Source organism: Ursus americanus, chromosome 32, assembly GCF_024610735.1.
Source record: "Ursus americanus isolate L20-20 chromosome 32, mUrsAme1.1.p, whole genome shotgun sequence".
Lineage (NCBI taxonomy): Eukaryota > Metazoa > Chordata > Mammalia > Carnivora > Ursidae > Ursus > Ursus americanus.
This window is the reverse complement of record NC_142158.1, coordinates 31,894,009-31,921,945: the sequence shown is the minus strand read 5'-3', so window position 1 is coordinate 31,921,945 and position 27,937 is coordinate 31,894,009. Positions and strand designations below refer to the sequence as shown.

Genomic DNA, 27,937 nt, shown 5'->3' with positions numbered 1-27,937 from the left:
CCGTCTCCTCACCTGGAGACTACCTCTACAATGGAGCTTGCACTTTTCTCCGTCCTTGCAGCCAGCTTTTTCTCGCCTCGCATCCCAGCTTCTGGGCCTTGGAAGGGGGGTCCTTCTTCTTCCTCGTCTCAGCCCCCCAAATCTTGACATCGCAAAAGTTGAACGACGAAGACCGGAAGTGTGCGCAGCAGCAGAGGGTCCCCACGAACCGACACCGGAAGTAGCTTTACTGCAGGATTCCGCCGGCTGCGCTATGGCGGCGATCCCCCCAGACTCCTGGCAGCCGCCCAACGTATACTTGGAGACCAGGTGAGAGGGGTCGGGCCACTGGGGCTGGGCTGGTGGAGGCGACGCGGAGCCCGGGCTTTGCCGCGGGGCTGGGTTCCCGGTGCGCTCCCCCGGGAGCACGGCCTCCTCGTGGGGGAAGCGTGTCGCGGCGGCCGTGGGGGCCCCCTGAGGGCTGAATGGGGACCGCCACCGCCCGCGTCCGAGCTCCGCACCGGCTGGCCCTGAAACCTCAGCGACAGCTGTCTGGCTGCCCTCCTCGCGCCTCGTGGTCCATTCATCCATTCATTCAACAAGCGTGTGTTGCGTCTACAAGCGGGCGACATCGGGTCTGGAATCAGGATAGAGGTGCATAAGACACACCGCCTTGCATTTAGGACCTTGCAGTGTTGTGAAAGGGGCAGACGTGTAACTACTGACGTTGTAAGTAGTTCAGTTGTATAAACAAATTACTAGGAAGGCACAGGAAGAAGCACATTTCCCCACTATCAAAGAGCAGCATCATCGAGCACCAACCAGTTAGTGCCATGCCCCTGACGTAGTGTCTCATTTAGTTTAATCCACTTAGCAACTCAAATCATGTAGGTGTGATTCTACCTTCTCTCCCATTTTAGCAGGGGAATGCCAGAATGTACGGATTTAATGATTTGACCAAACCCGAATACCTAGTTAAAGTAGGGGAACCTCATTTGGAGCCTGGTCTGTCTGCCTCACGTGCTCGGTTCTTCAGCGCAGTTCATTCCATTCCCTTTTTGGAAAAAGTCCTAAGTGATCTTTCCAAAGTAGGACAAATAACCATAAGTAACTTCTTACTGCTACAACAGTATAAAATTAGTCATAATCGGACATTGAAATTTTTTTTCATCTGTCCTTTGCCTAGCCCTCTTGCCACATCTTCTGCCATTCCTCCATCAGTAGCCAAGGTCCAGTCCCTGGTTTTCTGTGTACTTTCTGCTCTTGGCCATGCCGTTTTCCCCCAGAGCACAGTTCTCAGGTGTTGCTTTTGCTCCCTGGTCATCTTTCCCACCGTATATGGCAAAATTCTACTTCTTCAGGCCCCAACTTGAAAGTAATTTCTGAATTCACCTGTTACCATTTTTTTTAAGTTACAAAATAAATCGAAATTTAAATCCAAGCGGTGTAGAAGTGCATAGAGTAAATGAAAGCCACCTCTTCCTGTAGAAATAGGTAACAGTTCATTGGATGACCTACATCTTTCTCTGTGAATGTATAAACATTTTTCTTTTATGTTCTGTTTCTTAAAAACAGGATCATGTGATCATACTGTGTATGTTTTTTCCCCTGTAATTTGCTTTTCTTTCACTTGCTAATGTGGCTTCCCATAGTATTGATACTTTGTATTTTAGTCATTTCCTCTTTGAGGGACACTTGAAATGCCTCTTGTTTTTTGTTAGACAAATACTGGAATAAATACCCTTGTACATACTGTATCCTCAGGCACATTTGTAAGTTTTACTATAGAATACTTTGAAGTTGAAATTGCTGTCAACAGGTATGCAGTTTTCAAATTGTATGGGTATTTCCTGTTTGCCATTCCAAAAAGTTATTCCCTGTATTTAAAAAGTGTGCACCAGAATATAAGCTCCATGAGGGGAAAAGCACCTAGAACTGTGCCTTGTACAGAGTAGCTGTTAATCCATGTTGATGTTAGTAGTGTGAAGGATGAATTGCCGGTAGAAAAGCTTTTAGAAAGCTATGTTCTAGCACATACGATAGATATATCTTTATCTATATCTATCTGTATCTGTATATATGTATTTATAGAGTGCTTACACTGTGCTTGGCACTAGGTATCCAGGCTATACAGAGTTGCCTTAATTTTCACATTCTTGGAGCTTAAAATCTAGGTGAGTGATGGAGTGGAGGGGAAGGCACCTGTCTAAGTCTTTTACCTTTTTGCTTCTCCTTAGCTGTACTTCAGGGGGGAAAGTGCTTGTCCCATTTGGTAGGTACAGAGATTTGAAGTAATCAGGTTTGCATTTGTTGCACCCCTCCTAAATACACACAAACTGTACCTTTTTTTTTTTCCATCAGAATTTTTACAAATAGGTAATGTAGTTACATGGTTCAGAAATACAAAAGTTTAAAAAAAGATACTCATTGAGAGCCTTCCTGTTTCCCATTTATCCGTTTCTATCCCCACCCAGAAATTGATGCACATATAAATAAGTACAAATTCCTGATATGTTAGTGTCCTCCTTTAAAAAAAATTACAAATTAAGTGCAATTTTTTTTCCCAGTTTAAGGGTTGGTTATATTGGTTTCCCACGATCAGTGATTTTTTAAATATATAAAGCTAGTTCGAATGTTTAGTTGTCCACAATGATTTTGTTTAAAAGAAGTACCAGAAGCTCCGATGTGTTTTACTCAAAGAAGTTTTCTGTGTTTGTTGTGATTGTGATGTTTTCCTTTGCCGAGCATAAAATCTGATGTGTATTACAATTTCATGACTTAATAGAAGCTTGAAGATAAAGCGTCCTGGATCAATCCCATAATATTCCTGCTGCTGTGACCTTGTTCTTGACTGGAACTCTATTGCCATCTCCCCCTGCAGCATGGGAATCATCGTGCTGGAGTTATACTGGAAGCATGCTCCGAAGACCTGTAAGAATTTTGCTGAGTTGGCACGTCGAGGTTACTACAATGGCACCAAATTCCACAGGATCATCAAAGACTTCATGATCCAGGGAGGTGACCCAACAGGGACAGGTATAGTTAAGCCGACTTTGGCCAAATTTAGCAAAATAGGGAAGGCTGAGAGAGGAGCATGTGTGGAGGGGAAAAATCAAAAATTTGGTTTTGGTTTTGGACACGTTAACATTTGAAATGCTTGTCAAATCTTCAGGTAGAGATGTTGAATAAGTAAAGGGATACGAGTGTGGAGTCCACGGAAAGGTCTGGGATGGAGGTACAAATCTGGGAGTACTCATTTCGATGGGCTTTATTAGTGAAATCAGTGGCTGCTAGCATTAGTTTCAAGGCCCCTCGCTTCTCAGTCTGCACTGTCTCTCTGCTGATTCCCGCTTCTGTTTTTTTGCCTTTAAGTTTGATATATTCTCTGGCAGTCTTTTTTCTTAGTCTTGTTCTTCTTTGTCATTCTCCGTTGTTTTCTGTTTATCCTTTATGACTGGAGGCATTCAATTTTTTTTAATGTAAACGGACACATATAGAAAGTACAGTATAGGGGCGCCTGGGTGGCTCAGTTGATTGATGGTCCAACTTTCGATTTTGGCTCAGGTCATGATCTCAGCATCTTGAGATCAAGCCCTGCCTGCATGGAGTCAGCTTGAGATTCTCCCTCTCCCTCTGCCCCTCCCCCTGCTCGTGCACTCTTTTCTCAAAATAAATAAATAAATAAAATCTTTTTAAAAAATACAGTATAGGAAACTATGAAAAAGAACTCTCATAGTATACTTCGTAAATATTTTTTTTTTTAAAGATTTTATCTATTTATTTGACAGAGATAGAGACAGCCAGCGAGAGAGGGAACACAAGCAGGGGGAGTGGGAGAGGAAGAAGCAGGCTCATAGCGGAGGAGCCTGATGTGGGGCTCGATCCCATAACGCCGGGATCACGCCCTGAGCCGAAGGCAGACGCTTAACCACTGTGCCACCCAGGCGCCCCACTTCCTAAATATTTTTAACCACTATTGGTGATTAATTATTCCCACAATATTCCCACTTCTTAGAAACGATTGATGTTAACTGTTGGTGGCCATTATTCTTTTCAGATACATAGTCAGAAGGATGGATGGATGGATACCTAGCTAAATGGAAATAATTTCAGGAGAATAGGCTATGTCATGCATGCTATTGTTTTTAAAACATAAAAATATATTTAATTTTGTATATATATCCAAAAAATTGATTTCCTGCTATGAAAGGTGAGGCAATTAGTACTTAAATTTCTACCCATTCCTGTTGTTTAGGAAAAACTCCATTTTGTCTGCCTTCTGTGTTGGGAAAAACCTAGTTCTTTCCTTCTGTGTTTTTCTCCTGCATGTCTCCTTTACTACTCACACAGATGACTTTACTTCTGACACTTCTGGTCACCAAATGTATGGAGGTTTACCCCCCACAAGCAATTCTGTGACACCTAGAGAGTGTCTTACTATTTAGCTCAGTTCCAACATCATCTAACCAGAGATAGCATCAGATCCCACAGGTTAAGGCCCAGTCCCACAAGATTGCTCCCTGCTCCCCACCCCACTTCAGTCCCAAGCCTAGGTTATAAGATGTTCCAATAATCCCCTCCTTGGGTTCAATCAATTTGCCAGAGCAGTTGACAACTCGTGGAAACACGTTCACCAGTTTATTAAAGGATATGGTAAAGGATACGGATGAACAACAGGATGAACAGCTGAATAAGGTGAGGTCTGGGAGGGTCCCGAGAGCAGGAGCTTCTGTCCCTGTGGAGTTTGCGTGTGTCATCCTCCTGGAAGGGATGTGTTTGCCCACCTGGAAGCTCTCTGAACCTCGTACTCTTGGGATTTTATGGAGGCTTCTTCATGTAGGCGTGATCAATTGTTACCCCCATTTCCAGCTCCCCTCCCCTCTCTGGAGAAGCAGGGGGTGGTGCGGACTGAAAATTCCAAGCTTCTAATCATGGCTGGGTCTTTCTGGTGACCGGTCCCCATCCAGGAGCCATTCAGAGCCCACCTGCCTCATTAGAACAAAAGATGCTTCTGGTGCTCTTACCACTTTGGAATTTAAAAGGGTTTTAGAAGCTCTGTTTCAGGGACAGGTCAGAGACCAAATATGAGGACAAGAGATGCTCCTAATGTTCTCGTCACTTGGAAATTACAGGAGTTTTAGGAGCTCTGCTGTGAACCGGGGACAGGTATATAGATGCATGTAGATGTATCCGTATACACCTACACTGCCTCCCTCGCTCTCGGTTTTTGTCGTTATTTTAATTTTTCCTTGTCAGAGTACATTTTCCACTCTGTGCTGATTCCCTCAGCTACAGTATGGGTTCTGCATTTCAGAGGGTTCAGTGCCCACCACTAGGCTTTTCTGTTCCCAGGTGTTAGCAGAATTTCCTGTTGAGTGGTTTTTATTGCAAGGGCTGGGGGGGTGTTATATTTTGTAACTCAATCATATTGGAGAATTTGAAAAAGACCATGTTCTTGGTTCTACTTGGTTCTACTGTTCTTGGGCCACACTTGTCCCCTCAGATCATTTTCGACGGTTCTGCTCTGTTGCCTTCTGGTTTTAAGCGTGGCTTTGGAGACTACTGAGGCCAGATTTACTCCTTCCTTCAGCTTGGGGAAAATATTTTGATTCGTATTTTTGAATATTTCCTCTGTTACTTGCTCTGATTTTCTGTTTCAGGGAACTAGTTACTCTGTTTCATGACCTCTGCCTTCCATATCTATTGTATTTCTTTTGAGTGTGTGAGGTGATGTTTTTCTATTTTTTCCTGCATCTACTGAGATAATGACAGACCTTTACTCTGTGCCTTATTCAACTTTTAGTCATGTCCATTCTGTTCTTTACTGCTCTAATTGATCTATTAGCTCCTTACTGGTGTCATTGGACTCTCAGTCTGTCTCCTTAGCTCTGCAGTCTTTTCACCTTATTCTTTTTTTTTTTTTTTTAAGATTTTATTTATTTATTCGACAGAGATAGAGACAGCCAGTGAGAGCAGGAACACAAGCAGGGGGAGTGGGAGAGGAAGAAGCAGGCTCATAGCGGAGGAGCCTGACGTGGGGCTCGATCCCATAACGCCGGGATCACGCCCTGAGCCGAAGGCAGGCGCTTAACCGCTGTGCCACCCAGGCGCCCCTCACCTTATTCTGTTGATTTATTATCTTGTCTTTGAGCTCTTGTTTTATTGGATTCTTATTTCTGTTGAGGCATCTCTAGCTTGAGACAGCTGCAGAGAAGCCCTTCTTGGACTGTGTTTTCTCCCAGACTGAGTTCCTGAGGTGTGGTTTTTTTTTTCCTTACGTGCTTGCTTGCTTTTTCTCCTTTCCATTTGTCGTAATATGTGTGCATTGCTTCTGTGCCATTTCTTTTCATCTTGTCCTTGCTTAATGTCAACTCTGATGCTGTCCATACCTTTTATTTGCTCAGATACAGCATAAGTGGATTCTCTTTGTTGTTGTCCCCACCTTTGTGGGACCAGTTGTCTTCCCCATTCCAGATGTTAGGTTGTTTTCTTTCCATTCTATTCCAGCCTGATGAGGTGGTAGGAGAGCTAATGCTGAGTGCACCTTATGGGAGGGCTAGCCTCTGTTCTGTTTTCCCAGCCTCCATTAAAGTCCTGCCCATGGGTCCCTCCACCAATCAGTGGTATCCCTCTTCCCCAGCCCTAGTCCCCTGAGAATAGCTGTAGTGGAGAAGAAAGATCCTCCTACCCTTTTTATTCATTTCCTGTAGCTGGGTCTCTATAACAAGACAAATTAATGAGAGAAGAGCATACAAAGTTGTTTGCTGTAAGTTTTGTTTTGTTTTGTTTTTAAGATTTTATTTATTCGTGGGGCGCCTGGGTAGCGCAGTCGTTAAAGCGTCTGCCTTCGGCTCAGGGCGTGATCCTGGCGTTGGGGGATCGAGTCCCACATCGGGCTCCTCCGCTGGGAGCCTGCTTCTTCCTCTCACTCGCCTGCTGTGTTCCCTCTCTCGCTGGCTGTCTCTCTGTCACATAAATAAATAAAATCTTTAAAAAAAAAAAAAAAGATTTTATTTATTTGTGAGAGAGAGCGCGCGCGCGCGCGCGCGTGAACACGCGCATGCGTACAAGCGGGGGGGGGGGGGGTGGGGGGGCTTGAAGGGAGAAGCAGACTCCCCACTGAGCAGGGAGCCCAAAGTGGGACCCTGGGATCATGACCTTAGCCGAAGGCAGATGCTTCACTGACCGAGCCACCCAGGTGCCCTTGTTTGCTGTAAGTTTTGATGACACCATGGCCTTGATAAAGAAATGAAGACCCAAAGAATTGGTTGTACCTGAGTGTTTTTGTGCTAGATTTGACAAGGAGTGGGAATTTGTGGGAAAATGTGATAGGACAAAGGGGGTCTAAACTAAATGTAGCAAACTGGGGGAAACAGCAAGGCCTGTTCTTTCAGATTCCTCTGGGGGTTCTTCTGTCTTAGAGATGAGATGTTCTTTTCCCCCAGGTATAGGGACAGCACCTCTCGCAAGAGGGTCTTAGGACCTACTTCAGGGGAAGTCAGAATGTCCTTCTTGTACCTGATGTTTCTCAGATTCCTTCAACTGGACATTCAGTATGCCAAAGCACCATATTTGGAGGTAGTTTGTCCTGAACCCCATCATGGCCCAGTCCTCCCCCACCCCACAAGGTGCTCGGTGCTGGTGGCCTGCCATGTTGCTCCCCAGCGCCTGTTATGGACAGGCTTCTGCCTTCAGGGCCTTCTCTTTAACTTTTTCAGGGTCACTAGCCCACCCAGCCTTCTATTGGCTTCTCAGAATGGGAGAGTATTTGTAAGAATCCTCTGGGTTACACTTCTTCTTTCCTGATTACTGCTTTTAGGGAGTGCAGGCAGAAGAATCTCTCATTTCTTTCCTTGGTGACTCTTCAGAATTTTTGTAATCTGTTTCCTTATTTGGTTGATGCTGGGAATTTGGGGCTTGGAAACAAATGGAATTTTGTGTGTTTGTTTCATTAGGTATTAGGGGAGGCAGGGGCTAATCCTGCTTCACTCCACTCTTTTTTTTTTTAAAGATCTATTTATTTATTTTTTTAAAAGATTTTATTTATTTATTTGACAGAGAGACAGCCAGTGAGAGAGGGAACACAAGCAGGGGGAGTGGGAGAGGAAGAAACAGGCTCCCAGCAGAGCAGGGAGCCCGACGTGGGGCTCGATCCCAGAACCCTGGGATCACGTCCTGAGCCGAAGGCAGACGCTTAACGACTGAGCCACTCAGGCTCCCCTATTTATTTATTTTAGAGAGAGAGAGCGAGCGAGCATGCGCACGTGGACGAGCGTGCGCAGGGTGGGGGAAGGGGCGGAGAGAGAGGGAGAGAAGCAGACCCCATGCTGAGCCCACAGGGCTGGATCCCAGGACCCTGAGATCATCGCCTGAGCAGAAATCGAGAGTCAGACGCTTAACTGACTGTGCCACCCAGGCGCCCTTTCACTCCACTTCTTTATAAAGTGTCCTGTAAACACTTTAATGTACTTCTTTCCTGTCTTCTTCCTCTTTCTTGTTGTTATGAAATAAAATTTTAATCCGTCGTGATGAGTGTACAAGAATTGGAAGTGAATTGCTCATGTCGGAGCTTCCCTATATTTCTGTAATTGGTTTGCAATCCTTCATAATGTCACATTTCCACGATGCAATTTTAATGAAATTGAATCGCTCAAAAGATTTCCAAGTAATTGCATTCAGCCTCAAGTATAATGAATGATTGAGCCGGCAGGTCTGTGGTGGAAGGCAAACAAGAGTTAGGCCCTCCTGGGTCACTGATTTGAACTGCTGCTGATTAGGTAACACGTGTTTTGCCACACATCTCAGAGGAGCAGCATGAGGCATCCTGGGCTCATCAGCAAGCCAGTGTACTATTTCTGTCCCCGACTGTCCCTCAGTCTGGTTACTCTGCAACCGTTCTTTCCATGGTCTTCCTTATACACCTTTGCCAGGTGTTTTCTCAGTTTGAATACCTTTGACTTCCTGCTGGATTTTAAACTATTTTTCCTCTTTTAAATTTCTTTTCACGTAATAACTGTATGCCGGCTTTTTTTCTTAGCTGTCTCAATGTCTTTTTATCTGCTTCTACTAACTTCTTCCGTTTCTGTCCTCCCCGTAAGACGTGGCATCCTGTCAAGGCCTTCCTTTCGCTCTTCATGCTCTGCGCTTAGCCTCTCAGTGCTCACCAGCTGGCGTGCCTGCAGTGATTAATTACACGCTGATTAGCCTGTGCGTCACCCTCCCTCTGACTTCCTGCCTCCTCTCGGTAGCCCCAGGAACCCCTGAGATTTAACGTGTCCAACAGCAAGCTCATTGTTGATTTTATTCATTTGATGAATATTTGCTAAGAGTCTGCTGTTCTAAGTCCTGTGAAGAAACTTCAGCATTAGAAGCCAAGGCATTTTCTTTTCTTTGCAGTGCTCCATTCTCTGCCAGGAAGCCAAGATAGTTCTTATAAGAAACAACTGGAGAGTAATAATAGAATACGCAAGTTTATGGTGGTACGCTCTGGATCAGGTATATAACAGAGGTTGGAATAATTCATAATAAGAGACAGAAGTTCAGATTTGATCTAACATCATTCTGGAACCATTTTGGGTTCCAGAGTTTCTTGAGTCTAGGATTAGAAAAATATGTGAGGAAATTTAATTCAGCAATAGTATATGGCAAGGTCACGTAACGTGGGGTGAACAGCCTGGGTTGTAGAGCCTGGTGGGCTTGGGATGCATCTTAACTTCACACGAACACTTACTCAACGTAGACAAGTTACGTAAGCTCGCTGAGCCTTCTTGGCTATAGATGCGGAGCGTGGTTTCGTTGTATGCACCTCACGGAGTTGTGAGTAGTAAATGAGCTGATGTTTGTAAAATGGTGACTACAGGCTTGACACAAAATAGCTTAAAAAGATGTCATTTATTATTTATTTTGGTTGTTAACTTATTTATATAATATGTATATAAACTTAATAATATTAAAAATAATAAAAAATAAACTTAAAAAATATAAAATATAACTTTTTTAAAAGATTTATTTATTTATTTATATGACAGGATAGAGAGACAGCCAGCGAGAGAGGGAACACAAGCAGGGGGAGTGGGAGAGGGAGAAGCAGGCTCCCAGCGGAGGAGCCTATAAAATATAACTTATTATAACTTATTTATCACCAAATGTCTTTTGGACTCCTGCCATATTGCAGGCATTGTTCTAAAAGCTGGGGAGATAGAATAGTAAATAAGAAAGCCCTTGTGAAGCTCACATTCTAGTGGGAGAGACTGTGAACAACCAAGTACATGATATACTATCAGGTCATGACAAATGATCTAGAAAAAATACTCTATAAGCAGGGATTCTCGGCCTTGGCACTACTGACATTTTGGGCTGGATAATTCTTTGCTGTAGAGGGCTGTCTGTGCATTGTAGGAGGTTCAGCTGCATCCCTGACCTTGCCGTGCTGGATGCCAGTAGAACCCCTCAGTGTGACAACTAAAAATGTCTCCACACATCCAGTGTTCCTAAGGGGCAAAGTCCCCCTCAGTGGAGAACCACTGGGCTAGAGTGAGGGAGGTGTTATTTTGGATAGTGTGACTAGGGAAGACCTATCTGAAAAGGTGGCATTTGAGCAGAGTTCTGAATAAAGTGAAGTCGTGAGCCTGAGAGTGTCAGGGGCAAGGACACTCCAGGGGGAATAGAAATCAGCGGCCTCAGACCAGGGTGTGCTTGGCAAGAAACAGCACAGACCAGGGTGGCTGGAACGGGTGAGTGAGGGCAAGAGTGGTAGGAGGAGATGACTTTGGAGGGTAGCAGAGCACCAGGTCACGGGGTCTCATAAGTTGTTGTGAAGACTTGGGAGATTGTCCTAAGCGTGATGAAATGTCACTGGAGGATTTTGAGCAGAGGACTGCCCCAGTGAGGCTTGTTTTAAAAGGAGCCCTCTGGCTTCCATTTGGGGAATCAACTGGCATGGAAAGGAGGAGACAAGGCTGGAAGCAAGGAGGCCAATTGGAAGCTTTCGTTGTTGTCAAAGCCAGAGCTTTTTGTATTTGGACTAGAGTGATAATGGTTCTGTTCTGGTCCTAGAGTTAGACATTCAGGAGATTGTTTGGGGTAACACCTGTGAAAGTTAAACGGGCCAGGGAGCAGGGTTGGAAGGGGAGGTCTGATCTGTGAAGGGAGAGGGGGCAGAGGAGAAGGAGCCGGTAGAGAAAAGGAGGAGCCATCAGTAAGGCAGGATCTCAAGAGGGGTGACATCAGCTGTCAGATGCTGCTTGTGGAGCAGGCAAGGTGAGGCCCGAGGATTGAGCATTGGATTTAAAGACGTGGTGGTCACTGGTGACCTTGCCGAGAGCCAGGTCAGTGGAGTGGTGAGGGCAAAAGTCTGAATGGAGAGCAAAAACGGTCAGAGGCAGGAAAGGAAGCCAAGACCCCCAAGCGCTGACAGCTTTTTTGAGGAGTTTTCTGTGAAGGGTTGCAGAAACATAGGGGGATGGGTACTTGGAGATGGAGCTTTGTGTTTATTTTTTAAGACAGGAAATGTTAATACCACTTTTTTTTTTTTAAAGATTTTATTTATTTATGTGACAGAGAGAGACAGCCAGCGAGAGAGGGAACACAGCAGGGCAGTGGGAGAGGAAGAAGCAGGCTCCCAGCGGAGGAGCCTGATGTGGGGCTCGATCCCGGAACGCCGGGATCACGCCCTGAGCCGAAGGCAGACGCTCAACGACTGCGCCACCCAGGCGCCCCAATACCACTTTTTTTTTTTTTTTTTATGCTGATAGGAATGATCCACTAGAAAGAAACTTGCATACAGGACCAGGAGGAATTATAGTTGCGAAGTTCCTTAGAGGTGATGGAATTGGTTCGATACCTGGTGGTGGGATAGTCTGGTGGGGTAGTCGTATGAACAGCATGTTCTTACAGTGTATCAATAAGGGAAGAAGGACGGTAAATGGGACATGTAGGAAGGGAAGTGGATTCAGTGGTGAGAGCCGGTGGAAGTTCTCCTCTGCCTTTTTGTCAGTGAAACAAGAAGCAGAGTTACACTCACAGAGCGGGGAGCAGTGAGGGGTGGTGGAGGTTTGCTGACAGAGGAACTGCAGTAAACCCAGGCGGGTCGGCCCCCGGGGTGAACTGTTAATCACTACCTACAGTTCGTTCTCCTAGAAGATGCCCAGGTTATCTGAGTGCACGGAAACTGTAGTGGAAAACATGAAGCAAACGCAGTTATTATCAATGATGCTGAGCTCCCTTGGACTATCTCCTAACAAGTCTGTGAGACAGAAGTACCACTGCTATTCCTGCTTTTCAGACAGGGAAACTGAGGCTTGGAGAGGGTAACTATCTTGCTTAAGGCCACACAGCCAGTAAGTGGTGGAGTTGGAAAGAAAATTTGGATCTCTCTGGCCCCAGAGGCAAGTGAGGAAGGGAGCCCTCCTAAGAACTGCAAAGCTTCTGGGAGAAACGTAGCGGATCTGGTATCTGGCATTTGCCCTGGTAATCCAACAGCAGCTGCACCAGTTAGTTCCCCCTTCTGAAGACTCTGTTACTAATAGATGTATCAATTTGGGATGCTTTTGGCTACAAGTAACAGAAAACTCCACAGCAAGGGCTTAAAGGAAGAGAGCTTTTGTTTTTCTCATGTCACAAAATGTCTGAAGGTAAGCGGTTGCAGGCATTGGTTCAGCTGCCCAGCAGAGTTGTCAGGGACCCAGGCTTACTAGGTCTTTCCATTCCATCATGGTTAGTGTGTTGGCCTTTGATCTCAAACTTGTCTTATGGTTGCAAGATGGCTGCTGCTGCTCCTGACATCACCTCTGCTTTCAAAGAAGGAAGATGGGGAAAGAGCTATGGGTGAAAGACAACAGGAGTGTGTCCCTTTTTATCAGGAAAGCTGTAGCTTTACCAGAAGCTCTGCTCAGCAGGCTTCTGTTTGTATCAGTAAGTCAGAACTGGGTCTTCTGACCACCCCTAGCTGCAAAAGGAACTGTCAGTAGCTGCCTTCCTTGTCTCTGAAGTTGAGGCAGGCCATGGAGAAGGGGCCAGAGAAGGGGTTAGAAATGCTCAGGGGACAGCTAATCTGTAGTCATATGCTCTCTTGCTAGAAGAGAGGTTTTGATTGGTTTGGTCCGTGGCCTTCTGCTGTCGGATACCCCAGGCAGAGCTTTCACCGAGGCCTCCTGATGGGTCATTGGCCCACCTGTGGCCACTTTGGGGCTGACTGTTAATCCGTGGTCCCATCAGCTGTGGCATGGAAGCAGTGGGGATAAGTAGCACCAAGTATGGTCATCTTTGTGTGAGAGACCACTCTGCATGTCTTTGGGACCACTCCAGTTCATCGTGAGAGATTTCCACAGGCAGTGAGCAGGAAGGAGAGACATCAGAGGAGTCCTGGGGATAAGGAAAGATTTTTTTTTTTTTAAGAGTAGAAGTACAGATCATAAAAAGATGAAGGAATTTCAACTGCAAAAAATTCTGTGCATCAGAAGACCCCAAAAAGAGTGAAAAAAAGTCCACCGGAAGAAAGTATTTGCAAAAGCAGTCACTGACCAAGGATTAGTGTCCAGGATACAAATGCTAATAATATACCATTTATATATATGTATCTTTATAAATGTCAAACCACTCAGTAGATAAGTGGCTGTTTCCAGAGGCGGAAAGGTAAATAGCCAGTAAGCATGAAATTCTGCACATCTTCAGGGAAATGCAGGTTAAGACACAGGCAGGCTGATGCCTCTCAGGCTGACGAATGTTAGAAACTCTGGCTGGAGGACCTAGATCAGTAAGAGTGAGCATTGTGGGTCGGGGTGCACGTTGGGGCCACTTCCGGCAAGATATTCAAGGACGTGTAGTAATGGGGAGATACTCAAACTGTGACCCTATCTGGGAGACAGTACGAGAGTGGGTATTGCAGCATGGTTTGTAACAGCCAAAGCATGTAGAAAGGGTCCTAGATATCCCTCAGCACGAGAAAAGAGAAGATTGGTGTTGTAATCGTGTAGTGGAATGAATACTACAGAGAGCCGCATGGACCCAAATGGGTAAATATCACTTACAGAAGCGCTAATGGCAGAAGAATACAGAGTATAGTCGCATTTATATAAGCCTAAAGCCATGCAGAGCAACAGTGCGTTGTTTTAGGGATGTATACATAGGGGGTAGAAGGGAAAGTGCGTGGAAGTGACGAACTTCTGGTCACCACAGTGGTTCCCCGAGGGCAAGATGTGATTCTTTGACGCCGTCGTTAGCTGGCGGGGAGAGGGGCGTGGAGCGCAGGGGTTACAGACACGGGGTCTTGGGCTGGATTTGTCACACTGTTTCCTGAGGGGGAGGTACAGTTGCTTGTCATATTCTTTGTTTCTTTTGTGTATCTGAAACACTAGGTACATAGAATAAATGTTGAAAACAAAGGACAGAAGAGGAAAAGAACTTGTAGGGTGCAGAGTTTGGAGAGCAGATCCGTGCCCGGCTTCTGCTGTATCCGTGCTGGATGAGGCACACAGCAAAGTTTTGACTGCGAAGCCCCCAATTGTCAGCTTGGTGTGTGATCGTTGGCATCTGTGTAGCCTGCTCTGCACCAGCAAACTCTTTGATCACTGCTGTCCCCCTCCCATCTCTCACCTGTTCCACATGCCCAAAGGAATGTCTTGGTTGGAATTATTTGTCTTTCTGACATTTTGTTGCAAACCCTACTGAGCTGAATTAGGTTATGAAACCATACATATTATGTAGAAATGGTGCTGGAGAGACCCCAAACTAGTTGCAGCTGGTCCAGCTCTGCCTAGTGAGTACAGAGGGGCCTCGGTGCTCTTCCCTTCTCATCTCTTGATGACTGAAAACCCCTGGCTTCATCTCTGACTCTTGACTGGCCCATCGTTAGCCCTCTTGTTTGCAGTGCTGTTTACGTGATGGCTTTCAGTTCCTAGAGAGCGGGGGCCCTGAGGTTTCATCCTGGCGGCTTGCAGGGGTCACACTTCCAAGGCTCAGCCCAAGATGGACAGCCCACTACTGAACTTCATCCTGCACTCGCTCACTCAAGCCCCAGACTTAGGGCTGGATTCCCTCGGCCTTCTCTTTCATCTTCACCCCTAGCACTCCCACTCACCACCCCCTCCGCCCCCAACCTCAGGCAGGAACCTTGATTCCCTAGTCAGAATATATTGGTCCCGTAATTGCTGTTTAGAAGTATGCTGGCAGGTTGGAATTTTGGGAATGAATTTTTACAGAGTTTGGTAGTTGGATACTTTTCCAGAAGGATAGGTAGCCTGGGCCCGGTGGGAGATTTCCCTGAGTCTGTTAGGATTCACCCCCATTCCTCTTTGCATGAGAAGTGTTTTCTTCCAACTGAGCCATCCAGGCACCCCTTTGAAGTGTTTTCTTCCAGGGGCGCCTGGGTGGCTCAGTCGGTTAAGCGTCTTGCCTTTGGCTCAGGTCATGATCCCAGGGTCAATCTTTAAAAAAAAAAAAAGTATCTTCTTCCAGAACCAGGGGCTATGACAGGCTGTCTATGGTGGAATATCCTAAAAGGTAATGAATGCAAGGGATTTTCACCTGGGAGGGCCTGGGGGAGGGGGACGTGGTGCTTTAACACCTAGTTTCATAGCAGGCTGTAGAAGGAAGCTAGCTCCCCGCGTCTGGGCTGTTTTCTGGCTGCCAGGCAAGCAGAGTAAGCTGATAAACGGGATGTTCACTTTGTTCTGGGCTGTTTTGTCATCTTGGAGAAACCAGAGTAGTTCAACAAGTCATATTTATTTTACTAAAGAAGTGATTAGCAGAGTTGCCTCCTATTAGGACACTTTTCCATTGGGAAACCATATTCATCTTATCATTTTGCTCTAAGAACAGAACCTGGGCGCACAGCACCACACTCTTGTGGACATAATACAGATAGCACCTGGTGGTGACGTTGCTAGCAAATCCTTCCTAATGCCACGTTTCTTCATCGTATCCTTGTGATGCACTACCTCTCCTCTCGATGGACTCTGTCTGCTGTAATATTATTCCTTTCTGCCCCATTGCTACTTTCCACCATCTCTCTTCTCCTTAAGCTGGATATCTTTGACCAAAATGAATGTTATTTTCCTTCATTGACGTCAAGGACAGCAAATAGGTTTTAATTCTTGTGCCATCTCTGATCCGTTAAAAATGGCTGCCTGGACTTCCGAGTTGGTAGGATACAGATCAAAGCTCAGCAGGGAGGAATGCTGATTGATTAGCGATGTCTGTGACGGGCACAGGGTTAAGGCTTGGGGCCCTCCTGTCTAAAGTACTCCTAAAAAAATTAAAACTTGAGAAATCTCTTAATATATCAAATTAAAAATAGTAGTTCTCTGTAGATGGTTAGATTCTAGGGGACTTTAATGTTCTTTTGACGATGTTCTGTGCTTTCTGCATATTTGGCAGTGAACATGTGTTTCTGTAATACGCAGGACAAAACACTCTTCGTGTTATTTTGGAAACAACATCTCACCTGAATGAAAGCAGTGATTTGAGCGTGCCGTGTAGTGCTTGATCCTGCTGCTGGGCTCTGTAGTTGCGATATGCTTATTAGCAGGGGGCTAGGCATGCTCACTGCTTTTTGCTTTCTTGTACTCTGAAAAATCTTTTGACCCTGAGCCATAATTCTTGCTGTGAGCTGGAGCGTGGGACTGACGGACTGGTCTCGTGTCTTCTAATCTGCAGGTCGAGGTGGCGCGTCTATCTATGGCAAGCAGTTTGAGGATGAGCTCCATCCAGACTTGAAATTCACGGGTACGTATATGATCTGGCTGCCAGGGGCGGGGGGTGTGGATTTGGAAAGCTCACTCTTGGCTGCGATTCCGGCTGCATGCCTGACACCGTGGCAGGGTGCCATGGAGCTGCCCAGCTGCGGCGCCACAAAGAGCCCTGGTGGGTTAGGGCGAGTGACCCCTCTCCCTCCTGAGTAATTCGCAGTGCTGGTCCGAGTGTTCTGGACTCGGATTGTTTGAACGCTGCTGTTACAAACTGTAGGAAAGTGAAAGCTTCCTCAAAGATGCCAGAGACCTTGCTGGGTTTTTGTGGGGGTGTCAGGACCATGGTCCAGCGGTTAGCGGGGATCATCATGGATAGAGAAGCTGGGGAGTAGGCAAGGACTAGGACGGCGCAGTTGTTGGGGTCGGGCGGTGACGGCCTTTGTGTGAAGGCAGGGGGAAGAGTGTTCGGGTCACATGGTTGGTGATGGAGGCCAGGATAAAGTCTGGGATGGTGGGACACGCGCTCGGCTAGAACTTTGGGGTTATTCATACTCTTTCTTCCTCTTTCCCATCAGGGGCTGGAATTCTTGCCATGGCCAATGCAGGGCCAGACACCAACGGCAGCCAGTTTTTCGTGACCCTAGCCCCCACCCAGTGGCTCGATGGCAAGCACACCATTTTTGGCCGCGTGTGCCAGGGCATAGGAATGGTGAATCGAGTAGGAATGGTGGAAACAAACTCCCAGGACCGCCCTGTGGACGATGTGAAGATCATTAAGGCATACCCTTCCGGGTAGGCTCGCTGCTGTCTTGGGCACACCCAGATCTTCTGAAATGGCCCCGGTGAACCAGCTTCCAGATGACCTAGAATGACACGTACTTAAACTTCATTTTGGCCTTGCAAATCACAGAGCTAAGGAGACCTGGGGTCTTGGGCGAGTTAGAGATGGAAGTGTATTTTAAGAGGACGCTTCTTTTCTCTTCCCCGGTGCCTAGGTTGACAGAGCATTTGCAGAAATGCTCGTAAATGATCGTTCACAGGGAACCGCTCGTTGCAAACGAGCGTAATGCTCCTCCTTGCGCGCGTCTGTGCTGATAACACTTGGAACAAAGTGAAGCCGGCTCTGTCGCTCTGTAGCGCCTAACCAAACTTCTTCCTGCAGAGATTTATGTTCTGGCCTGCACTGCGGTCTTCGGTGGCTGACAGCCACAGAATTCAAAACCAAGTAGTGTCTATCAGCCTTCTTAACTCTGTGCACACCCTATTTCAGTCTCCTACATTTGTTCTTCCGGGAGTGTATGCATCTCTATATATATTTTCCCTCTCGAAACCAGAACATCAACACTGCTGTTTCTGACACTTAGACATCCCACGCAAAGCCACATTGAATTTTTGCCAAATGAAAAATGCATCCAACAATCAAGTTTCTAAAAAGGTGTCAAGTGGGGAATGATAATGTGTAATAATCAAGAAAGGAATTTATTAAAAGGAAGCAGAAACATTGACCATTTTTTCCCCAGGAAGGAGTAGAAATCTGTAGTGAGCCACAAGGACAGACTATGAACTCTCCTTAAAAAAGGAGTATTGTCTTAAAGGAGAGGCACCACTTAAGTTTTTTTAACCTAAGACTAGAGAAACTAGGTAAGAGATTTTATAGGTTAAGTTTTTTAAGTCTTTATGATTTTTTTACGGGGGGTGTGAGGATGGTAAGAGAAAGGAAGGGGATACCTGTGTAATACACAGAAACTTCCCAAATAAAGTGCCGCTGATGGTTGGCATTGCTGCTCTGGTCTGCTTTTAAGTGCTGGATGAAGTTTTAACAGTCATTTTAACCTGTCAGCCATCTCAGCTGGTGTTGCAGGGCTCAGCTTCAAGAGTTCCCATTTTAGGTTTGTGCATCTCCAGTGGACTTCTATTCAAGAGCAGGTCTGACTTTAAAAATATATTTCCAGGGGCGCCTGGGTGGCCCAGTCGGTTAGGCGCCTGCCTTACGCTCAGGTCATGATCTCAGGGTCCTGGGATCGAGCCCCATGTTGGGCTCCTTGCTCAGCAGGGAGCCTGCTTCTCCCTCTGTCCCTCTCAAATAAATAAAATCTTTTTAAAAATTTAAAAAATAATAAAAAAATTAAAAGGCAGTACCAAAGAAAGAATCTAGGTGATGTTGATTGGCAGTTCTGAGCGAGGGGGAATCGTGTAGATGAGCCCGGTGGATGTGCTAAAGGACCTAAAGCAACCCTTGCACTTGCAGGAAGTCTGCCTGCCTGTTGTTACGGACCCAGAAGTGGTAGTACTGTGCCTTCCTTAAATTGGTAGCTTCTTGATTGAAGAGGGGATTGTAGCTTTAATGTTTTTTATCGGTCCATCAATTGTGGAAATGATGATTTACTTTATGGAATGGCCAAAACGTTCTATTCTCCAAGCTTTCCCCACATTCAGCCTCTCTCCATCTCTGTCTTTTCTCTCAACAACAAAAAAGCAAAACCCAACAACAAATTCTGTAAATGACTTTATAACTTTACAGAGGTGGTGTTGGGCAAAGTACTGTTCAGGCTCTGGGGAAATAGAATCTTCTTTTGGCCTGGCCTGGGCAGCCATAATTGGATCCACCTCTAGGACCAAAGAATAAGATGCCCACCCACTTATCTCCCGGAGTTATAATGCGGAAAATGCCCATTTTCACCCAGGTCACGGGGGTGCTGGAAACGAACCGTCACTACTCTGAGAAGGAAAGAAGGATCTGAGTACAGTACTCTTGGCGTACTTGACCACACACAAGAATCACTGGGGGAGCCTGTTAGGAAGCAGCGCGGGATTCAGCATCTGGCCAGAGATTCCGTGTTTCTCTCCAGCTCCCAGGAGATGGCAACTCCTGATCCAGACACCACACTTTGAATAGTGAGATCCCAGAGGTCATGTTTGTCCAACATGACATTGGGGATGGGGGAGATTTTCCTAAGAGCATGGGACGGTCAGCACCATAACCTGATCTTCTGCCTTCTTGACCAGTGGTGGCCTTGGAAAAGTGAAGAAATTCAAAGCACAGGATGAGCTTTAACGGCTTCTGGCTTCGGTTGCTGAGACTAAGCTTTTAGAAACTGCCCTTCTGCCTTTTTTTTTTTTTTTTTTAAGATTTTATGTATTCATTTGAGAGAGAGGGAGAAGCAGACTGCCAGCTGAGCAGGGAGCCGATGCAGGGCTCGATCCCAGGACCCTGGGATCATGACCTGAGCCGAAGGCAGATGCTTCACCAACTGAGCCACGCAGGTGCCCCTGCCCTTCTGCCTTTTATTCCCACTTTAGTACCCTGCAGACAGCAGACCGTGGTGCGTGGCACTGAGATCCCTGTGTGGGCACCAGGGCAGGTACGATGGTGTAGATCACAGACAACACAGAAAATGCAGGGGAGAGGTCACCAACGATGATGACATTGAAGGAAAAGGGCTCTGGAATGAGACTGGGGTTCAGATCCCAGCTTCACCACTTGGCAGTGGCGTGAAGGACATATTTCCTAAGTTCTCTGCACCTTAGTTTCCTCAGCTATAAAATGAAGATCATGGTCCTGGCCTCATCGGGTTATTGTGAGGATTTAATGAGCTAGAACAGGTTTCTAGAACAAGCAGCTGCATTTAGAAAACAGCTCGTGGTACTCCCAGTGGCCCTTGAAGCCACCACACACCTCTCCTGCCTCTTCATCCCAACCTTATCCACACCCTGACCGTGTACAGCTTCTCCCTCCCACTGAGCTAGCCTCTGAGAGCACGGCCCTTGTCTTGTTCCCCACCGGGAGCCCCTTCAGCACCTTATGCAATTCTTTGAGGTTATTGCTGAATGAATCAAATTTAAAATTGTTCTCTGTCAGGAAAAGATAAAGATCCATTTGCTGACGTAGCCTTACCCCGTCTCCAAACCTAGGCTTTAGCTGGTATGGCAGCAAAGCCTTTCCACTAAGCCCTCTGGAAGTCCTCAGCCTGATTTATTTTTGGATTTGTGTCTCCAGAATATGTCAAAATAGCTTTCCCCACATAAGGGAAATGATTCCTACCCCCAGATCCTCGAGCCAATCTGAGCCGTCACTGTGGCCCCTTCTGGCACCACATTCTTGCAACGTGTGGAGGAGGAAACATTGAAAAGCACATTTGTTTGAGTGGCAGAGTTTACTGCCTACGAAGAAGGCTCCATGGCCTTGGAGCCTCATCGCCTATAGAGTAGGTTACTACTCGAGGTAAATACCAGAATAGGGGTTTTCCAGCAACGTTCTTTTACAGATAAGACAGAAGCAAAGTGCAGGGGAAGAAAACATGTTAGGATCTCACTCTAAGGTTGGCTGGGTTTTAGAAATTGGCTCCTCCTTTGTTCTTCCGAATGGGTAATTCACGATCCCTATAACTGCACCTGAAACCACAGCTGGCCAGTTTGGGGCAAAGTTTGCAGAGACAGGTGTGACTTTTGTGTGACCTCTGGTGAAGCACTTTACCTCTGAAACTTGGTTTCCTTATTCGTCAGGGAAGATTAGAACCAGGCCCTTAGCCCTAAATTTCTGGATCTAGGTCGTTCTGAGAAGATTCCTTCAGTTGCCAAGTTTCCACTTAGCACACTGTTCTGAAGTTTGCCACTAGAGGCCACTGTGAATACAGTTTAGCCTTGCAGCTGCTTCAGAAGGAGAGGCCTACCATTGCCTCTCAGGATGTTACTAAGCCAGGCCTGCCACCCCTTGGATTTGGAAAACCAGCAACTATTCAGACTGCAAGGGGCCAGAATTGAAATGTCAGCCTGGCAGTAAGTCTGTCCATTGGTACATGCTGACCAACCCTGGTTCCTGTCTAGATGGAGGAGAAGCCCTTTTTGTCTGGCAGGATTGATGGAGGCCTTGTAACCGCAGGGCCTGGTTCTGTAGCCTGCCTCATTATAAAGAGCCAGCTCCCGGTTAGCTGCTTAATATTCTGCTTTACGGCTGAATTCATTCAACAAGTAATCTCAGAGCCCCTACTTGACACCCAGCAATAGCAAATATTTTTATAGAGCCAGAAAGTCGACAGAAGGAAGCTTAAAATGAAAAGTTATTGTTGCCCTTGTTCCATGTTCCGTGGAAGCTTCTTATTTGTATTTTTCTCTTAATCCCCCAACTCAGTCTCTAAGGTTGGCATTTGTATGCCCATTTGAAGAGGAGCAACCTGGAGACTGAAGGTAAGTAGTACAAAGCCTTTACAGAGTGAATGAATGAACAGGATATCCGGTCCAGGGTTGCATGGCTAGTGAAAGGCGAGGGGCTAGGACTTGAGCTTGGGAACTTCTGATCCCAAGTTCAGCGCTTTTATCTCCACTTTTGGCATACAGGGGAGGAAGATGACGTATGGGAAAGGAGAATGATCTGGTGGCAGGGCAGGGCTTATAACTTGAATCTCTTGCCTTGCAGGGTGGCCTGTCCAATCTGACTGTTGCATCCTGGGGTGTCCCCAGGCAGAGCTGGCTGGGGAGGCTCCAGGCTTAGCTGTCTCTAAGCTCCTTCCCAGCAGCCTGAACCAGGCCTGTGGGGGCACAGCAGGAGGGAAGGTGGGGGGGGGACACAAATGACCCTCATCAGTGTGTTTATTGGATCATACCTGTATTAGCCTCACAACTCAGTGAATCTCACAGAAATCACTCTCCTCTCCATGAGGCTCTAGCCGCAGCCCCATTAAAAGCTGCCGGCCCACGTGTACCTGTGAGGAAGCTCTTGTGTGGCAGAAGCAGCGGGGGAGGAGGGAGAAGCAATATTTCTACTTCCTCATTACGCTGACAGGGAAAATGGCCATTTCAGATTCACTGTATAAGAAAAGCCCCCAAAGGAAAGGGAATCCAAGGTTCACAATTGTGTTTTCGGCAACATTCGGCTCAGAGAAAATGTTCTCTTTGTGCCTCCCTTCTTGAAAGCATTTGTGATGCTGTTTTAAGATAAAACGAGTCAGGAAGGAACTTGTGTTTGGGGAACATACCAGGTGCCAGATGCTTTCCACGTATTATTCCATTGACTCTCTCTGAAGGCCTGTGAACAAGGCGTCATCATGCCCCATTCACGGATGCATCCATTTCGTGGGTGAAGGCCCCACTCAGTTGGCTGGGCCTCGGCAGGGCTGAGCTGCAAGCTGGGGGTCTGCTCTCTCCCTCTGCCGTACCCTAAACTCCCATAGGTTAGGTTTCTGCCTCTGCACCCTCCTCCTTCCCCTCAAAAAAAACCATGGAAACTAGTTTTCAAACCAGGTGACTGTGTGACCATGGCAGCTTCCCCCAGCCTCCATCTGTAGACTAAGGACTAACCCCGCTCCGGTCTACACCTCAGTGGTTTGATGATGGTATTTTTCTTCCCTGGTAGCTCCCAGCACATCCTCATCTAATCAGAATCTCATACCAACTTGGAGGGGAGGGCAGTATGGGAATTATTCCCAAGCAGAAATGCAACGAGGGGCTCAAGGTCACAGCGCAAAGGGAGAAGCGGGCAGCCCGCCTCTGGCCCCCAGGCGGGCACGCAGGCAGCTCAGACGCTGTCAGCAGCCGCTCCGGGAGCCTGACACCTGAGCCTCCCCCCGGCTCCTGATAGAATTATCAGAGAACTGGGGAACACATGCTTCCCGTCATCAGGGCAACTTTTCTTAGCCAGGGGTGGAGGAGGCAAGATGTGAAGTGTGTCTGATGAGCTCCTCTTCCAGGGCAGGGCCCAGAGTTAATAAAACCCAGGCGAATCGTGGCAGACAGCTGGAGGTGCAAGCAGGCCAGCTCCGGGGGAGGGCCACGGGGACTTGAGATTCCACACAAACCCAGCCTCGTGGCATTTTGTGCATGTTTCAGTTTTCTTCGGCAGCCAGGCAGGCAAACGCAGGCACCTTGGCATGACAATTCATTTAGGCCTTAAAAAAAAGTTTCATCCTCAGTGGCTTTTCAGGCCGTCCCATTACGGGTACAGCCGGGGGAGATGCTAAGGAGCAATGTGACAGAATCTGAGGGCTTGGGTGACACCGTAGCCCTGAGCCCACCAGCCTGAGGTAGGGAGGGGCAGAGAGGCCTGTGGCAGAGGCAGACCCTCATAGCAACAGAGCAGGGGAGACCTGAGAGGGGCTTCCGGGAATGGAGGCCACCCAGGTACAAAGCCAGCTGTTCTGTCCCTCACCTGGGCTTGAGCATGCCACTCAGGAACGTGACAAGCATGTTGGTGGGAGGCCGGGACTTCAGGGAGGGACACAGTTTTGCTTTTAAGCTTGTGAAGAAATGTGAGGACTCACCCTCCATTTCCCAAGATGGTCAAACAAGAGGAAATGGGCTTACATCAAGTGGAGAGAGGGTTCAGGAGGCCCAGGAGCAGACTGGCTGACGGGCAGTAATGTATTCAAATGCAATTAAGTCCAGTGAAAAGAAAGAGGGAGGCTGAGGCCCGGGAAACGCCAGGCTATGGAGGACCAAGGTCCAAGGCCTGCAGGGCACACCCCTTGCTAGTGGGGAGAGGAGGGGAAAAAAATCCACCTAAGAAAAGAGTTTTGGAAGTTCAGTGGAAGGAGAAACTCGGTCAGGTTAGGAGAATCCACTCCTAACTTCTTGGAAGCTCTAGGACCTGAAAGATGGGGAAGATTTTGGCATGGCTGAGAGAAAATGGCAGGAGGAAAGGCCAGGGGCAGCCAGGTGTGGCTGGTTCTGGTTGGGCATAAAAGCCTGGTGGTGGGGGTGGGGAGGTGGCCAATCCCCTTGGCTTTTATTGTGGAAGGCCCAGACATGGCACATCTGTGTTTATTGATCAACAGAAAGTCAAGGGGACCCATCTCTTCTTGAAGGAGCCAAGGAGAGAAGATTCCCGAGACTGATTCTAGTCAGAGCTTCTGTTAGTTTTTATCTCTAGTTACTGCCTATTGGCAGAACAACCTCGGGCGAATCTCTTCTCTGTAGAACTCAGTTTCCAGATCTGTAAAGTCTAGGTAAGTTGAATTATCTTTAAAGGCAGCAGCACTGAGCTTTCTAATATCATAACTAACAATACCGAGCTAAATACTGGGTTAACTATAGGGGGAGGGTGACAGACTGATGTCACTATGTCTTCGTGACAGCGAAAGTGAGAAGCGGAAGGGTCAAGGCCCCAGCACAGATCATATGGTGCAGACCAGTGAAGGGCCGGGACCTGGGTCATGTTGGCAGCCGCTGAGGCTCCTGGTGAGGCCCTGAACGAGGACTGGAAGGAAGCTGCACGGTGTTGGGCAAGGACAGGGGCTTTGGACCCACACAGCCCTGGGTCCGCATCCTGCCATCGCTAACTGGTGTGAGCTTGGGCAAGTTAAGGGATGGAACTACTTCAGACCTCAGTTTCCTTCTCTGTAAAAGGGAGCAGATAATGCCCATTATTCTACAGATTTCTAGAACACGAATTCCAAGTGAGTGCTCCAACCCCACTGGCCAGCTTCCGAGGAGACTGGGTCTCCCTCGTCTCTGTATCCTGGTGACGAACTAGCACATGTAGTCTGTGCAGCTGGGTTGGCACAGAGGAGTATGTGGGCCAACAGCAGCACGGACGTGGCGTGAGGAGTAAACGTGTGACATGTTACAGTCTCCCTGCTGATGCCTGTTCGATGGCAGGTTCTTGGTAAAAAACAATACATAAAAATCCCTTCTGCTTTCCGTGGTACCGGCCAAGGAGCCCAGAGATTTTCAGCCCGATGATTGTCAAACTACCGAGTTCGTTACAGACGCTCAATACGTGTCTGCTGGATGGAAGGCTGGATGAGATGTGTGTGGTGGGGAAGAGTCAGGCCCTGTTTGGGACTGGTAGGTGGAGGCCGAGGGTCCTTCTGAATGAGCCGGTGTTTCAGAGGGAAGGGGTGGATGGACTTTTCATTGAGTCGTTTGACAAGTTGAGCACCCGAGATGTGCCAGGCCCTGTCTTAGGGGTGGGAATGCAGCAGTGAACAAGGCCACGCCCTTGCCTGCATAGAACTTACACCCTCGTGGGACACAGACAAGGGTAATACTATAAGGGACAATAAAGCAGGTCGGGGGACGAGAGTAATGAGGCACGTGTTAGGAAGTGTGGCCAGGAAAGGTTTCATGCAGAGAGGACATTTGGGCCCAGAACTGAGGGACTGGGCTGAGGGAACAGCAAGTACAAAGGTCCTGAGACAGGAGTTGCAGGGCCAATGAGGAGGTCAGTACGGCTGGCATGGGGTCAGTGAGGTGAAGAGAAAGATGAGATGAAGTCAGAGAGGTCACAGGAAGGGAAGGGGACAGAGCCCAGCAAGTCCTCTTAGCCCAGAGCGAGATGGGAGGCAGGGGAGGATCTCCAGCAGAGAAGCGCCACAACCTGACTTTGGTCTCAAGTGGACCCCACACTGCTGGCAAGATTCCAATGGCTAGACTGTATGGGGGGGGGGGGAGGCTCCCCTCACTTGGAAAAGCCTGAGTGGCTGGAAGGAGGAAGGGAGCAAAAGAAGAGAGAGAGGAAGTGAGTGCCCGCTGGGCCGCAGGGAGGGGTGGGAGGGGTGGATCCTAGGCCAGGAAAGGCTGCAGGGCTGGCACAGAAGAGCCCTGGGGCTTCTCTTTGCCCCAATGACACACAGACCCAGCTAGCTGGCGCTGTGATCTGGGGGAAGCGGAAGGGCGGGGCAGTGTGGGGCTCTGGGTGGGATGGTAGGGCATCTGGCTGGAAGCCCACCACCCCCAGGGAGGAATGGGGCTTGGAGGTGTGGAGAGCCGTGGCCGACTGTGGCTTCTTCCTCTACCCCAACAGAACGTGGCTTCTCCCCGCACCTTCGCAGGCAGGTCCTCACTGTTCTTGGGTACCTGACCTTGCTGTTATGGGAGTTTATTATCAGAGGAAGAGTTCAGGTGACCTTGAGTGCATCATTTTCCCTCACTAAGCTTCTTAGTAAAAGAAGGGGTTTAACTAGATGGTCTCCAACCAAGCCCCTTCTAGCATTTCTATTAATGGATGGAATCAGACACTATGTCTCTCCCACCTCCTTACTGCCATGGTGGTTTCAGGTTTCTATCACGCCCTCTATCTTTCCTTTTCTCCCCAGGGCTGCCATGTACGGTGGTGGAGGGTATTCACTGCACAAGGACACCCAGCCAAGCGAGTAAGTGGAGGCTCAACGCCAGCCCACACTCTACTCAATGAGCCATGCATGTGCCCTGTCTGGCTCAGAGTTTCATTTACCCAGAGGAAAGAACACATTTTTCTAGTTTATTCTAAGGTGCAGTATGGGCAGCCCCCACTGCCCTGTCCCATGCAGTCCTTCTTCTGCTCTTCTGTGTCCCTTTTCTCCTACCATCACGAGTCTGACCCAGGCAGATCTGAGGGCAGCGTTTCCACGAAGTGTCTTGAGAGGGTGGGCAGCAGCTGGCTCCTCCGTGAGGATCTCTGCCTCCTAAGCCCCGTGGTGCTTTTCCTCTCCTTATCAATGCTGCAAGTTGCCTCTCGAAATTGCTCTGCCGTCATTAACACCACGGATTAGGTCAGATGAGAGCGTGTTTGCAGTCTTGGATGGCAAAGGCAAAGCGCTGATGCTGATTATTCCAGATCTTCTGGGCATGGCCCATTCCGTGCTCGCAGCTCTTAATCAGAAGGACGAGCGCTGGTTACGTGGCTGGGTGGGCCAGGGCCATGGTCGGTTCTGATCTGGCTGCCAGGCCCAGACAACACGTCCGCAGCACCTGCTGGCTTGCCTGAGCGTTGCAGGTGACCTCGGCAACTCGGCACTAGCCGATCCCTCGAAGGAGAAATGACCCATCAAATGGCACGCCCACTGGCTGCTTTTGAACCACCGGCAACTCACGTGAGCAAGGACTGGGAGCCTTTTGGCCTGGGCCTGATCAGCAAGCTTTGTGTTCTGGGGTTCACTCTTTTGGCCATGTAGCCGAGGGGAGTCTTCCAGACCACCCGTCCTTCGGTGTCCCCTTCTGAAAAGCTCCTACGCCTGGAGGAGGCCTCGCATCATGGCCCCTCACCTCCTGGCCTCGCGTTCTACGGCCTCCGCTTCACCCTGTGCTCTAGCCACACCGCCGCAAAACCACCGTCGTCAGCCACTGAGCCAATGACTGACCACAACTTGGTGTATACACAGCCCTGCTCCCTCACCCCTCTGGCGGACTGAGTCTGAGGCATGTTCTTCCTAGTCTGCCAGAGCTCCTCCGTGGGAATGAGCCCCAGCTGCCCAGTGATAACCGGCTTGATAAACCACCCGGGTTGCCTACTTGCCTGTCTTACCTCCGTACTCCCCACGTGGTGTTCCCTTCATCCCCCAAATAAACTACTCACATTCCCA

At 47.9% G+C, this 27,937-nt stretch overlaps 1 protein-coding gene across 2 annotated transcripts; it reads left to right on the top strand.

The window, feature by feature from the left end:
* Positions 1-27,937, top strand: PPIL1 (peptidylprolyl isomerase like 1). Of its 2 annotated transcripts, XR_015722647.1 has the most exons (5): positions 1-309; positions 2,861-3,015; positions 16,633-16,701; positions 17,240-21,848; positions 26,693-27,937. XR_015722647.1 is itself a non-coding variant. In XM_045777827.2 (4 exons), the coding sequence occupies exons 1-4, from the start codon at positions 254-256 to the stop codon at positions 17,458-17,460; spliced, it is 501 nt and encodes a 166-aa protein (XP_045633783.1). In that variant the 5' UTR covers positions 1-253; the 3' UTR covers positions 17,461-27,937. The 2 variants fall into 2 exon arrangements, 1 of the variants encoding a protein (XP_045633783.1); XM_045777827.2 differs by having other exon boundaries at positions 17,240-27,937.